Source organism: Phyllobates terribilis, unplaced genomic scaffold (genome assembly GCF_046119375.1).
Source record: "Phyllobates terribilis strain yellow unplaced genomic scaffold, ASM4611937v1 Scaffold_8__6_contigs__length_399053987, whole genome shotgun sequence".
In the NCBI taxonomy this organism is placed as follows: Eukaryota; Metazoa; Chordata; class Amphibia; order Anura; family Dendrobatidae; genus Phyllobates; species Phyllobates terribilis.
The window spans coordinates 201904972-201920726 of NW_027362768.1; the positions used below are offsets into that span (position 1 = coordinate 201904972).

At 51.0% G+C, this 15755-nt stretch overlaps 1 protein-coding gene across 1 annotated transcript; it reads right to left on the reverse strand.

The window, feature by feature from the left end:
* Positions 1–498: 498 nt before the first annotated feature.
* On the reverse strand, positions 499–14744 carry ATP6V0B (ATPase H+ transporting V0 subunit b). The gene is made up of 8 exons (XM_073644035.1): positions 14588–14744; positions 4925–4973; positions 3451–3534; positions 2958–3035; positions 2817–2886; positions 1793–1844; positions 1292–1482; positions 499–1190 (listed from the first exon to the last, which is right to left on the reverse strand). The coding sequence occupies exons 1-8, from the start codon at positions 14652–14654 to the stop codon at positions 1164–1166; spliced, it is 618 nt and encodes a 205-aa protein (XP_073500136.1). The 5' UTR covers positions 14655–14744; the 3' UTR covers positions 499–1163.
* Positions 14745–15755: the final 1011 nt, after the last annotated feature.

Genomic DNA, 15755 nt, shown 5'->3' on the forward strand with positions numbered 1-15755 from the left:
TTGCCGGCTGTGCTTTATTAATGTTCTGCTTGCTCGTCACTTTATGTACACTAATATAACTTGTAAAGTGTCCAGCATTCCACTAATCTCAGGAGCCTCTAACCATTGTTCAAAAATCGTCTAGGCCAATTGTGTGAGTGTTGAAAGAAGATCCGGCGGAGCCTTCACCACAGGGAGTCTCACATGGAGACCCAGGTGATGAGGTCACCTGAGAAAGATCTCTCCACTAATGCACACTGAGGTTTGGGGGGGGGTTCTGCCATTCAAGGGGCTGAGCCCAGAGAAGCAGAAGGTGGGCAGAGGAGGAAGCGTGAGACTGTGTAATGTTCCATCATCTTGGGGATTCGCTGGGACTGTTCTATGTGTTTATTGGCCGCTTTGTGGTTCAGTAAAGTATTGCCACGCTGTGTTACCCCCACCCTGTGTTGTCTGAGTAGTGTTAAGCCCACGGAAGACCCCGAGTCTTCACAGCACTGCAGTATATACAGAGACACAGTATACAGAGAATTCACTGAATATTTAATATCAGGGAGATGAAGACAGAAAGTAATAGCGCGTGCAGACGAGCCGTCCAGTGGGAAACTGCTGCTCCAGTGCCACCTAGTGGAGCCAGTAAGTCAGTGCTCGCTCCTGCAAGACTTGTCACATGACCAGAGATAAAAGCCACACAAGAGTCTGCTCCGGAGGATGGGGGTTGTGGTCCTTCATATGTGGAGGAGGCTTTGGCTCATTAACAAGTCAGATAGTAACATCCGCCTCTGACAGGTGTGGGGGGGCAGGACGGCTGGCGGGGGGCTTCTGCAGACCTTTGTCCTTGGCGGTAAGTCTCTACAGCAGCTGGTGGTCTCCACAAGGTGAAGCATTTCTGGGGGCATGGGGGGGGGTGTCACACACACACACACACACGCAACAATCACATGACCATGTTATTGCAATACTCGGGGGGTGGGGGGGTCCGGCGCCGCCTCTCGCATAGAAGGGACCAATCTCATTAAATAAATCTATAAATTTATCATCACAGAAGCTAAAACAGGATAAGATTATATACAGCAGAGACGGCAGGTGTGGGGGTACAACGGACGGGAAGAGCGGCCACGAGCCACGGAATAGTCTGGGTCCTCTCTCCAGGGGGGAGTGATCAGCGGCGGCGGCCACGCTGCTCCTCAGTCTCCCATCTTTACCTTGGACGTCTGAAAATCAAATCAGAAAAAAAAAATACTCCATCTGTCTGATTTATCAGCAGAACTCACTGCAGCACCAACCAGGGAGAACTAATCCCGAGAAAACGTACCTGCAAGATGGCGACAATCACCCCGAAAAGCCCAATGGCGCTGCCGAAGATCTCCACGATCAGAATCTTCACAAAGAGGCTGGGATTCTGCGCGTCAGCGAGAGCCGCGCCGCTGCCCACGATCCCCACACAGATCCCACAGAACAGGTTGGAGAAGCCCACCGTCAGGCCGGCACCGAACATGGAGAACCCTGAAACATCACAGGGGGATCAGGGCGCGGATAACGAGGGACACGGACAAACATGGGGGGTCAGCGTCATATCTCAGATAACACCTCCTCACACCTACTGAACGCCTCCTCCTGCACAATGCTGCCCCCAATGATGAAGAAGCAGAATGCAGGACCAGCCACCATAATAAATCTATCAGAACATGAGCTGCCAGTATGGAGATCTATTGAGCCCCCCACCGATCACTGCAGAGGACACACTGCCCCTCATAGCCCAGACTAAGAGCTGTGATGTCAGGTGCGGAGGATGGGGGTCATTGTCAGGACTGACCTGCATGGTAGTTCTTGTTCCCAATCGTCTCTGGAGTATTCGCTTTGAATTGCTGAAACACAAAAATGCCATCATTATCCTCCATACTTTATACAGAAGCCCCTCTCTTTATTGTAGCCTTCACTGCCATCAATAATAACTGACTCCAGCAACACGAGAGCCCAGGACCACAATGACTGGAGAGAGGTCCGAGCGTCCGGGACCACAATGACTGGAGAGAGGTCCGAACTGCACGAGCGCCCGGGACCACAGTGACTGGAGAGAGGTCTGAACTGCACGAGCGCCCGGGACCACAGTGACTGGAGAGAGGTCCGAGCTACACAAGCGCCCGGGACCACAGTGACTGGAGAGAGGTCCGAGCTACACAAGCGCCCGGGACCACAATGACTGGAGAGAGGTCCGAGCGCCCGGGACCACAATGACTGGAGAGAGGTCCGAGCGCCCGGGACCACAATGACTGGAGAGAGGTCCGAGCGCCCGGGACCACAATGACTGGAGAGAGGTCCGAGCGCCCGGGACCACAATGACTGGAGAGAGGTCCGAGCGCCCGGGACCACAATGACTGGAGAGAGGTCCGAGCGCCCGGGACCACAATGACTGGAGAGAGGTCCGAGCGCCCGGGACCACAATGACTGGAGAGAGGTCCGAGCGCCCGGGACCACAATGACTGGAGAGAGGTCCGAGCGCCCGGGACCACAATGACTGGAGAGAGGTCCGAGCTACACGAGCGCCCGGGACCACAATGACTGGAGAGAGGTCCGAGCGGCACGAGCGCCCGGGACCACAATGACTGGAGAGAGGTCCGAGCTGCACGAGCGCCAGGGACCACAATGACTGGAGAGAGGTCCGAGCTGCACGAGCGCCAAGGACCACAATGACTGGAGAGAGGTCCGAGCTGCACGAGCGCCAGGGACCACAATGACTGGAGAGAGGTCCGAGGTGCACCGCCACCCCAGGCCACCCGCCACGTCTAGCCACAGTGAACACACGTGCCTCCTCCGCGGCAGGCAGGAGCTGCTCTTACCTCCACCATGTTGCTGATCACAATCGCCATGATGATGCCGTAGATCGCCACTGCCTCACAGAAAATGATACTAGAAGAAGAAAGCTCAGGTAAAGCATCGGCCGTGGGGGTCTCTGGACCAATATTATGGGGTCACCTTACCTGACCAAGTTCTTGGTTTTAATCCGTGGGGCTTTCACCCCTCCTCCCAGGATACTGGAGCCGGTGATGTAGATCCCCCTAGAACGACAGAGTGACACATGGAGACAATCCGGACAACAGAGTCATGGGGGGCGAGGGGCTGTCCCTCCGAGGAGATCAGAACCCTGGGGTCCGCAGGCTGGGGGGTGCAGTGGGGCACAGAGACTTCCCTCTTGGTGAGTTTCCTAGTCCCTGTCCATCCCCGGGCCCACACTACAGAGGAGACCGGATTCCCCGCTCCATTATATTATGTCTGCCACAAGTTCTACAAGAATCCCAGACACATCTGCCCCCGAGTGGCAGGGTGACGCCAGTACAGTGCCCCGCAGATGGGTCCCCCCCCCCATAGTCAGCGATTGGTGTAGGAATCATTGTTATATCACCATCTCCTGCACCTACCAGGGTCTTCACTGACATGTGGCCATGACACTATGTGTACACTGCGGTCACTCACCATGCAGCGCCCACCACAGACAGAGAGATGGCCAGTCCAATGCCCAGGTTGGCCCACATGTACGGGGACGTCTCCGTGAGGAACCTGGGAGAGAAATAGGTCATCCATCAAGTAACAGATCCCACCACGGGGCGGGAGGCACCACCATCGGCACAGTGCCCGCGGGACGGGAGGGCGGCACCACCATCGGCACAGTGCCCGCGGGACGGGAGGGCGGCGCCACCATCGGCACAGTGCCCGCAAGACGGGAGGGCGGCGCCACCATCGGCACAGTGCCCGCAAGACGGGAGGGCGGCGCCACCATCGGCACAGTGCCCGCGGGACCGGAGGGCGGCACCACCATCGGCACAGTGCCCGCGGGACGGGAGGGCGGCGCCACCATCGGCACAGTGCCCGCGGGACGGGAGGGCGGCGCCACCATCGGCACAGTGCCCGCGGGACGGGAGGGCGGCGCCACCATCGGCACAGTGCCCACGGGACCGGAGGGCGGCGCCACCATCGGCACAGTGCCCGCGGGACCGGAGGGCGGCACCACCATCGGCACAGTGCCCGCGGGACCGGAGGGCGGCACCACCATCGGCACAGTGCCCGCGGGACCGGAGGGCGGCACCACCATCGGCACAGTGCCCGCGGGACCGGAGGGCGGCGCCACCATCGGCACAGTGCCCACGGGACCGGAGGGCGGCGCCACCATCGGCACAGTGCCCACGGGACCGGAGGGCGGCACCACCATCGGCACAGTGCCCGCGGGACCGGAGGGCGGCACCACCATCGGCACAGTGCCCGCGGGACTGGAGGGCGGCACCACCATCGGCACAGTGCCCGCGGGACCGGAGGGCGGCACCACCATCGGCACAGTGCCCGCGGGACCGGAGGGCGGCACCACCATCGGCACAGTGCACTCAGGGCTGTTATCCAGGAGTTGCTTATGACAATACACAATGGGGCCGGTGTACAGCGCTGCGTCCTCTGCACGGACCTGAGGGGCCAAAATTACCGTCCACTAGGAGAGCAATGCGTAGAAGAAGCCGACAGACATGGCTGCCCCCACCCCGCACACCTGGGGACAGGGTCACCTCTATCTTACACCTCCCTGAAGGACACACAGCGAGTCCTGCACACACCAGACCCCAGCAGGCGAGAGGCCAGATCACAGCCAGCACCAAACACACAGGATCCAGCCGGCACCGGGCGAGACACTGGGCGAGGCCGCCCACCTGTTGTGTGTCAACAGCAAGGAGCGGACAGTGCAAACACGGGGGAGGGGAACCCAGACCTTCCCAGAAAGTCACCGACACACAGGATAGGCCGCTGCCGAGCCTCAGCTCCTCCGTCCCATCATCTAATATCCAGTCTGCAGCTGCTACAATGGAGTCTATGTGTACAGGAACATAACACACACACGGCTCTCCCTGCAGACTCTACGTCCTCCGCATCATCCTGCACCCGGACTCACCAACATCTCATCACTTACCAGGCGACATCGAAGCGGAAACCCAGATCAAATATCGTGTAACAGGTACCTGCAAGGAGACAACACAAGGTCAGAGGTCACATGACCGAACAGTAACATTGTATCACATGACAACACAACATAACATCGGCCCAACCACTCCTATCCACAGATTCCAGCAGAATAGTGAGTGCAGCTCTTGAGTATAATACAGGATGTACAAGTGCATTGTGAAAGTATTTGCCCCCCTTGAACTTTTCTACCTTTTGCCTCATTTCTGTATATATAGTACATTGTGAAAGTATTTGCCCCCTTGAACTTTTCTACCTTTTGCCACATTTCTGGCTTCAAACATAAAGATATAAAATTCTAATTTTTTGGGGAAGAATCAACAACAAGTGGGACACAATCATGAAGTGGAACGACATTTATTGGATATTTTAAACTTTTTTTTAACAAATTACAAACTGAAAAGTGGGGCGAGCAGTATTATTCGGCCCCTTTACTCTCAGTGCAGCAGTTCAGTGCGGATCTCTGAAGGATCCAGTGTTCTCCTAAATGACTGGTGATGATCCATAGGATCCACCTGTGTGTAATCAAGTCTCGTATAAATGCACCTGCTCTGTGATAGTCTCAGGGGGTCTCTGCTCTGTGATAGTCTCAGGGGGTCTCTGCTCTGTGATAGTCTCAGGGGGTCTCTGCTCTGTGATAGTCTCAGGGGGTCTCTGCTCTGTGATAGTCTCAGGGGGTCTCTGCTCTGTGATAGTCTCAGGGGGTCTCTGCTCTGTGATAGTCTCAGGGGGTCTCTGCTCTGTGATAGTCTCAGGGGGTCTCTGCTCTGTGATAGTCTCAGGGGTCTGTTTCAAGTGCAGAGAGCATCATGAAGACCAAGGAACCCACCAGGCAGCTCTGAGATACTGTTGTGGCGAAGTTTAAAGCCGGATTTGGATACAAAAAGATTTCCCAAGTTTTAAACATCTGAAGGAGCACTGTGCAAGCGATCATATGGAAATGGAAGGAGTATCAGACCACTGCAAATCTACCAAGACCCGGCCGTCCCTCTAAACTTCATCTCGAACGAGGAGAAGACTGATCAGAGATGCAGCCAAAAGGCCCATGATCACTCTGGATGAACTGCAGAGATCTACAGCTGAGGTGGGAGAGTCTGTCCATAGGACAACAATCAGTCATACACTGCACAAATCTGGCCTTTATGGAAAAGTGGCAAGAAGAAAGCTATTTCTCAAAGATATCCATAAAAAGTCTCGTTTGAAGTTTGCCACAAGCCACCTGGGAGACCAAACATGTGGAATAAGGTGCTCTGGTCAGATGAAACCAAAATCAAACTTTTTGGCCACAATGCAAAACGATATGTTTGGCGTAAAAGCAACACAGCTCATCACCCTCAAAACACCATCCCCACTGTCAAACATGGTGGTGGTAGCATCATGGTTTGGGCCTGCTTTTCTTCAGCAGGGACAGGGAAGATGGTTAAAATTGATGGGAAGATGGACGGAGCCAAATACAGGACCATTCTGGAAGAAAACCTGTTGGAGTCTGCAAAAGACCCGAGACTGGAACGGAGATTTATCTTCCAACAAGACAATGATCCCAAACATAAAGCAAAATCTACAATGGAATGGTTCAAAAATAAACGTATCCAGGTGTTAGACTGGCCAAGTCAAAGTCCAGACCTGAATCCAATCGAGAATCTGTGGAAAGAGCTGAAAACTGCTGTTCACAAACGCCCTCCATCCAACATCAATGAGCTCCAGCTGCAAGGAAGAATGGGCAAGAATTTCAGCCTCTCGATGTGCAAAACTGCTAGAGACATACCCCAAGCGACTGGCAGCTGTAATCGCAGCAAAATGTAGGCGCTACAAAGTATTAACTCAAGGGGGCCAAATAATATTGCACGCCCCACTTTTCAGTATTTAATTTGTTAAAAAAGTTTAAAATATCCAATAAATTTCGTTACACTTCACGATTGTGTCCCACTTGTTGTTGATTCTTCCCAAAAAATTCGAGTTTTATATCTTTATGTTTGAAGCCAGAAATGTGGCAAAAGGTAGAAAAGTTCAAGGGGGGCAAATACTTTCACAATGCACTATATATACAGTGACTGCACCAGCAGAATAGTGAGTGCAGCACTGGAGTATAATACAGGATGTAACTCAGGATCAGTAATGTAATGTATGTATACAGTGACTGCACCAGCAGAATAGTGAGTGCAGCTCTGGAGTATAATACAGGATGTAACTCAGGATCAGTAATGTAATGTATGTACACAGTGACTGCACCAGCAGAATAGTGAGTGCAGCTCTGGGGTATAATACAAGATGTAACTCAGGATCAGTAATGTAATGTATGTACACAGTGACTGCACCAGCAGAATAGTGAGTGCAGCTCTGGAGTATAATACAGGATGTAACTCAGGATTAGTAATGTAATGTATGTACACAGTGACTCCACCAGCAGAATAGTGAGTGCAGCTCTGGGGTATAATGCAGGATGTAACTCAGGATCAGTAATGTAATGTATGTACACAGTGACTGCACCAGCAGAATAGTGAGTGCAGCTCTGGGGTATAATACAGGAGGTAACTCAGGATCAGTAATGTAATGTATGTACATAGTAACTGCACCAGCAGAATAGTGAGTGCAGCTCTGGAGTATAATACAGGATATAACTCAGGATCAGTAATGTAATGTATGTACACAGTGACTGCACCAGCAGAATAGTGAGCGCAGCTCTGGAGTATAATACAGGAGGTAACTCAGGATCAGTAATGTAATGTAATGTATGTACACAGTGACTGCACTAGCAGAATAGTGAGTGCAGCTCTGGAGTATAAAACAGGATGTAACTCAGGATCAGTCATGTAATGTATGCACACAGTGACTGCACCAGCAGAATAGTGAGTGCAGCTCTGGAGTATAATACAGGATGTAACTCAGGATCAGTAATGTAATGTATGTACATAGTGACTGCACAAGTAGAATAGTAAGTGCAGCTCTGGAGTATAATACAGGATGTAACTCAGGATCAGTAATGTAATGTATGTACATAGTGACTGCACAAGTAGAATAGTAAATGCAGCTCTGGAGTATAATACAGGAGGTAACTCAGGATCAGTAATGTAATGTATGTACACAGTGATTGCACCAGCAGAATAGTGAGTGCAGCTCTGGAGTATAATACAGAAGGTAACTCCGGATCAGTAATGTAATGTATGTACACAGTGACTGCACCAGCAGAATAGTGAGTGTAGCTCTGGAGTATAATACAGGATGTAACTCAGGATCAGTAATGTAATGTATGTACATAGTGACTGCACAAGTAGAATAGTAAGTGCAGCTCTGGAGTATAATACAGGATGTAACTCAGGATCAGTAATGTAATGTATGTACATAGTGACTGCACAAGTAGAATAGTAAATGCAGCTCTGGAGTATAATACAGGAGGTAACTCAGGATCAGTAATGTAATGTATGTACACAGTGATTGCACCAGCAGAATAGTGAGTGCAGCTCTGGAGTATAATACAGAAGGTAACTCCGGATCAGTAATGTAATGTATGTACACAGTGACTGCACCAGCAGAATAGTGAGTGTAGCTCTGGAGTATAATACAGGAGGTAGCTCAGGATCAGTAATGTAATGTATGTACACAGTGACTGCACCAGCAGAAGAGTGAGTGCAGCTCTGGAGTATAATACAGGATGTAACTCAGGATCAGTAATGTAATGTATGTACACAGTGACTGCACCAGCAGAATAGTGAGTGCAGCTCTGGGGTATAATACAGGAGGTAACTCAGGATCAGTAATATAATGTATGTACACAGTGACTGCACCAGCAGAATAGTGAGTGCAGCTCTGGAGTATAATACAGGATGTAACTCAGGATTAGTAATGTAATGTATGTACACAGTGACTCCACCAGCAGAATAGTGAGTGCAGCTCTGGGGTATAATGCAGGATGTAACTCAGGATCAGTAATGTAATGTATGTACACAGTGACTGCACCAGCAGAATAGTGAGTGCAGCTCTGGGGTATAATACAGGAGGTAACTCAGGATCAGTAATGTAATGTATGTACATAGTGACTGCACCAGCAGAATAGTGAGTGCAGCTCTGGAGTATAATACAGGATATAACTCAGGATCAGTAATGTAATGTATGTACACAGTGACTGCACCAGCAGAATAGTGAGCGCAGCTCTGGAGTATAATACAGGAGGTAACTCAGGATCAGTAATGTAATGTAATGTATGTACACAGTGACTGCACTAGCAGAATAGTGAGTGCAGCTCTGGAGTATAAAACAGGATGTAACTCAGGATCAGTCATGTAATGTATGCACACAGTGACTGCACCAGCAGAATAGTGAGTGCAGCTCTGGAGTATAATACAGGATGTAACTCAGGATCAGTAATGTAATGTATGTACATAGTGACTGCACAAGTAGAATAGTAAATGCAGCTCTGGAGTATAATACAGGAGGTAACTCAGGATCAGTAATGTAATGTATGTACACAGTGATTGCACCAGCAGAATAGTGAGTGCAGCTCTGGAGTATAATACAGAAGGTAACTCCGGATCAGTAATGTAATGCATGTACACAGTGACTGCACCAGCAGAATAGTGAGTGTAGCTCTGGAGTATAATACAGGATGTAACTCAGGATCAGTAATGTAATGTATGTACATAGTGACTGCACAAGTAGAATAGTAAGTGCAGCTCTGGAGTATAATACAGGATGTAACTCAGGATCAGTAATGTAATGTATGTACATAGTGACTGCACAAGTAGAATAGTAAATGCAGCTCTGGAGTATAATACAGGAGGTAACTCAGGATCAGTAATGTAATGTATGTACACAGTGATTGCACCAGCAGAATAGTGAGTGCAGCTCTGGAGTATAATACAGAAGGTAACTCCGGATCAGTAATGTAATGTATGTACACAGTGACTGCACCAGCAGAATAGTGAGTGTAGCTCTGGAGTATAATACAGGAGGTAGCTCAGGATCAGTAATGTAATGTATGTACACAGTGACTGCACCAGCAGAAGAGTGAGTGCAGCTCTGGAGTATAATACAGGATGTAACTCAGGATCAGTAATGTAATGTATGTACACAGTGACTGCACCAGCAGAATAGTGAGTGCAGCTCTGGAGTATAATACAGGATGTAACTCAGGATCAGTAATGTAATGTATGTACACAGTGACTACACCAGCAGAATAGTGAGTGCAGCTCTGGAGTATAATACAGGATGTAACTCAGGATCAGTAATGTAATGTATGTACACAGTGACTGCACTAGCAGAATAGTGAGTGCAGCTCTGGAGTATAATACAGGATGTAACTCAGGATCAGTAATGTAATGTATGCACACAGTGACTGCACCAGCAGAATAGTGAGTGCAGCTCTGGGGTATAATACAGGATTTACAGGGAGCTTTCTTCTGATTTCAGCATGGTGTGAACAGGTCCGGTGGCGTCTGAAGAGACTGCACTAACAGCTGGAAGATAATGCAGCAGTCATGGTGGTGAGCATGTGGTAATTATTGTGCTACTCACAATTTTATTCATCATTTCTCAATCATTTGGTTCACGGTCCGGAGATGTAATGTACGTGGAGAATGCTCTCCGTGGATCCGTCTCCTGTGGCAGTCTGGTGACATTTCTGCTCAGCTAATTCTTATATCAGTTTCGTACAATCAGGTGGACGACCAATATGGCCGCTGTTATAGCGTGAACCCTCTGCCCTCTCATCATGTCCCCTTATAACTAGGCAGGTCGGACCCTCCCCGGGTGGCGTTTACCCCTCACACAGTAGATGGGGGAGGGGATGTGTTGTCGGTGACTCTGCTCCTGACTGAAGGCTCCAGAACAGAGAAGCTGATCAGCCCCCAGGCGACCGTGGCCCCCAGTGAGGCATTACCGGGCAGATCTGCCACACAGGATGCTGTGGTTAATGGCGGCCGGACGGGTCACCCAGCTCTCCAGCACAGACATCATGGGGGACCGAGGTCACCGGCCAGAAGGCAAAAAGGGGAAGAAGAAAAAGCGGAACAGAGACTGGAACATACGAGCCGCGCTCTGAGGAAGTCCATATGGGTCTCACATGAAACGTACCAAAGTCTACACGCCCCTGATATCATGCCGGGATTCTGCCATGTAATAAGCACACCAAGAAGAAACATTTTAGACCTCCCCCCCCCTTTAGTGTCGCCAAATCTGGTGGGAAACAAAGTGAAGTCATTTTCTAGGTAAAATAAGAATAACTAAGCTAAAATAATGTGGATGCATAAGTGTGCACGCCCTGCTATAATTGTGGTTGTGCTGAGAATCGGCCGATCACATCCCCCCATGTTACACAATCGTCAGCGCTCAGCCGCCGCCATTACAGCGACGCGGATCAACCCTACAAAAAGTGTCAAAGCTCCCAGAGAACCCCGACCGCTGCCAGAACCGCACAGGGCACTGCACCAAAGTGTTAGAAAAAGGTAAAATAATGTGGTTTCATAAGTCTGCGCCCCCTTACACTACCTGAAATAATTTCACTTTGTTCCTCACTGGATTTGTACAGATTACGGCGACATTAAACAGGTAAAACTTCTTCTACATGACAAAATCCTGGCATTTGCCAGGGGCGTGCAGACTTATGTATAGTGTGTACACAGCGCAGACTGGAGAGTAGGAGTGCGGACAGCGGCACAGATGTGAGATGTATCCGTCATACACTCCCTGCCCTTACAGTGGGGAAAATATGCATTTAATTCTCTGCCGATTTTGCAAGTTTTCCCCCTACACAGAATGGAGAGATCTGTAATTTTTATCGTAGGTCACTTCACCTGAGAGAGACAGAATCTAACAATAAAATCCAGAAAATCCCATTGTAGGATTGTTACAGAATTAATCTGCATTTTATTGAATGAAATAAGAATTTGATCACCGACCAACCAGCAAGAATTCCGGCTCTCACAAAGTCCTGTCGGAGCAGCGGCAGCAGGTGAGAAGTGAGGAGAGACATGGGGCATTATATGGGGGGAGAGGTGACATCCTGCATGGGGCATTATATAGGGGGGTGGGGGTGACATCCTGCATGGGGCATTATATGGGGGGAGAGGTGACATCCTGCATGGGGCATTATATAGGGGGGTGGGGGTGACATCCTGCATGGGGCATTATATGGGGGGAGAGGTGACATCCTGCATGGGGCATTATATGGGGGGAGAGGTGACATCCTGCATGGGGCATCATATGGGGGGAGAGGTGACATCCTGCATGGGGCATCATATGGGGGGGGGTGAGGGACATCCTGCATGGGGCATTATGTGGGGGGGTGGGGGTGACATCCTGCATGGGGCATTATATGGGGGGAGAGGTGACATCCTGCATGGGGCATTATATGGGGGGGGTGGGGGTGACATCCTGCATGGGGCATTATATGGGGGGAGAGGTGACATCCTGCATGGGGCATTATATGGGGGGAGAGGTGACATCCTGCATGGGGCATTATATGGGGGGAGAGGTGACATCCTGCATGGGGCATTATATGGGGGGAGAGGTGACATCCTGCATGGGGCATCATATGGGGGGGTGGGGGTGACATCCTGCATGGGGCATTATATGGGAGGAGAGGTGACATCCTCCATGGGGCATTATATGGGAGGAGAGGTGACATCCTGCATGGGGCATCATATGGGGGGGTGGGGGTGACATCCTGCATGGGGCATTATATGGGGGGAGAGGTGACATCCTGCATGGGGCATTATATGGGGGGGGGTGGGGGTGACATCCTGCATGGTGCATCATATGGGGGGGGGGTGAGGGACATCCTGCATGGGGCATTATATGGGGGGGTGGGGGTGACATCCTGCATGGGGCATTATATGGGGGGAGAGGTGACATCCTGCATGGGGCATTATATGGGGGGAGAGGTGACATCCTGCATGGGGCATTATATGGGGGGAGAGGTGACATCCTGCATGGGGCATTATATGGGGGGAGAGGTGACATCCTGCATGGGGCATTATATGGGGGGAGAGGTGACATCCTGCATGGGGCATCATATGGGGGAGGGGGGTGAGGGACATCCTGCATGGGGCATTATATGGGGGGAGAGGTGACATCCTGCATGGGGCATTATATGGGGGGAGAGGTGACATCCTGCATGGGGCATCATATGGGGGAGGGGGGTGAGGGACATCCTGCATGGGGCATTATATGGGGGGAGAGGTGACATCCTGCATGGGGCATTATATGGGGGAGAGGTGACATCCTGCATGGGGCATCATATGGGGGGGGGGGGGGTGAGGGACATCCTGCATGGGGCATTATGTTTAGGGGGGGGGGGGGGGGGGGGAGAACATCCTGCATGGGGCATTATATGGGAGGAGAGGGGACATCCTGCATGGGGCATTATGTGGGAGGAGAGGTGACATCCTGCATGGGGCATTATATGGGGGGAGAGGTGACATCCTGCATGGGGCATTATATGGGGGGGGGTGAGGGACATCCTGCATGGGGCATTATGTGTGTGTGTGGGGGGCACAGCCTGCATGGAGCACTATATGGGGGTCAGTATCCTGTATGGAGGGTTATATGGGGCCCATAATACTGTATGTAGGACTATTCTGTCCGGTCTGCACTGTGAGGATTCGCCGGTTTCTGAGCTATTGTAGAATTTACTATAGATATCACTCATGTCATGTAAGAAGTGAAATCTTTGGCCTTGTACACATACATATATATATATACACACATATATTTCTCTGCCATATCTGTGCATCATGAATTATGTATGTGTTAAAGGGGCCACTGAGACTCTTTCGCCCGGGGCCCAGAAAAACCTGGAGCCGGCCCTGCCTGAACCCAATAGAAAATCTTTGGGGGCAGCTGAAACTCAATGTTCCCCAGCGAAAGCCCCGAAACCTGAAAGATCTGGAGAAGATCTGTATGGAGGAGGGGGCCAAAATCCCTGCTGCAGTGTGTGGAAACCGGGTCAAGATCTACTGGAGACGTCTGACCTCTGGAATTGTAACAAAGGTTTCTGCACCAAATATTAAGTTCTGTTTTTCTATTGTAGCAAATTCTTATTTCATGCAATAAAATGAATATTAATTATGTAACAATCCTACAATGGGATTTTCTGGATTTTATTTTGAGTTTGTCTCTCACAGGTGAAGTGACCTACGAGAAAAATTACAGATCTCTCCATTCTCTGTAGATGGAAAACTTGCAAAATCGGCAGAAAATCAAATACTTATTTCCCCCACTGTACACACACACACACACACTGTGTATATACACAACCCACACCACACACTGTATATATACACCCCCCACACACACACACTGTATATACACACACACACATATATACACACACTGTGTATATACACAACCCACACACACACCACACACTGTATATATACACACCCCACACTGTATATATACACCCCCCACACACACACACACTGTATATACACACATTATATATATATATATATATAGACTCACTATATACCCGCGGTTTCTAGGTTACTGCCTTGTGTGAACAGCATCTGAGCGCACAGTGTCCCGTGACACAGCACCAGGGACCCGGGGGGCCACACGCCACGCAGGGAGCGGCGCCGCCTCTGGGGCCCCCGAGCACTCAGCATCCGCAGGCTCTTACCTACGATCAGCAGCGTCGCCCAGAAGGCCACGGTGACCCCAGAATACAGCAGCAGGTGACCGCTCATGGTGACGACAGGCGACACTGCGCCGGACCGGAGAGATCAGCTGACCACCCCCAACAATCCCCGCCCACCAATCACCAGACTGCGGAACACGTGACTGCCGCTCTGCGCTCACCCCGCCCACAAAGCCCTGATTCCCAACGCCCGTCACACGTCACGTCCTTTACGTCTGCACGTTACCTCCTCAGGAGAGACAAAGCCCCTGGAAGGGAGGAAGCGCCCGGGAACTATAATACAGCTGCATCTAGACGGGTCAGTGCTGAGGAGACCGGAGCTGCCGAGCGCGGCCTCAGAAATCCCCTCCTGTAGACAGTTCAGAACTGACACCACTAGATGGAGCTGCTGGAGCACAGCCTCAGAAATCCCCTCCTGTAGACAGTTCAGAACTGACACCACTAGATGGAGCTGCTAGAGCACAGGCATCAGAAATCTTCTCCTGTAGACAGTTCAGCTCTGACACCACTAGATGGAGCTGCTGCAGCGCGGCCTCAGAAATCCCCTCCTGTAGACAGTTCAGCACTGACACCACTAGATGGAGCTGCTGGAGCACAGGCATCAGAAATCCTCTCCTGTAGACAGTTCAGCTCTGACACCACTAGATGGAGCTGCTGCAGCGCGGCCTCAGAAATCCCCTCCTGTAGACAGTTCAGCACTGACACCACTAGATGGAGCTGCTGGAGCACAGGCCTCAGAAATCCCCTCCTGTAGACAGTTCAGAACTGACACCACTAGATGGAGCTGCTGCAGCACGGCCTCAGAAATCCCCTCCTGTAGACAGTTCAGCACTGACACCACTAGATGGAGCTGCTGGAGCGCGGCCTCAGAAATCCCCTCCTGTAGACAGTTCAGCCCTGACACCACTAGATGGAGCTGCTGGAGCGCGGCCTCAGAAATCCCCTCCTGTAGACAGTTCAGCTCTGACACCACTAGATGGAGCTGCTGGAGCGTGGCCTCAGAAATCCCCTCCTGTAGACAGTTCAGCACTGACACCACTAGATGGAGCTGCTGGAGCGCGGCCTCAGAAATCCCCTCCTGTAGACAGTTCAGCACTGTCACTGTGTCACCCTGGCCTGGATGCCACAAAGTGTAATAAAGCTGTGTCTG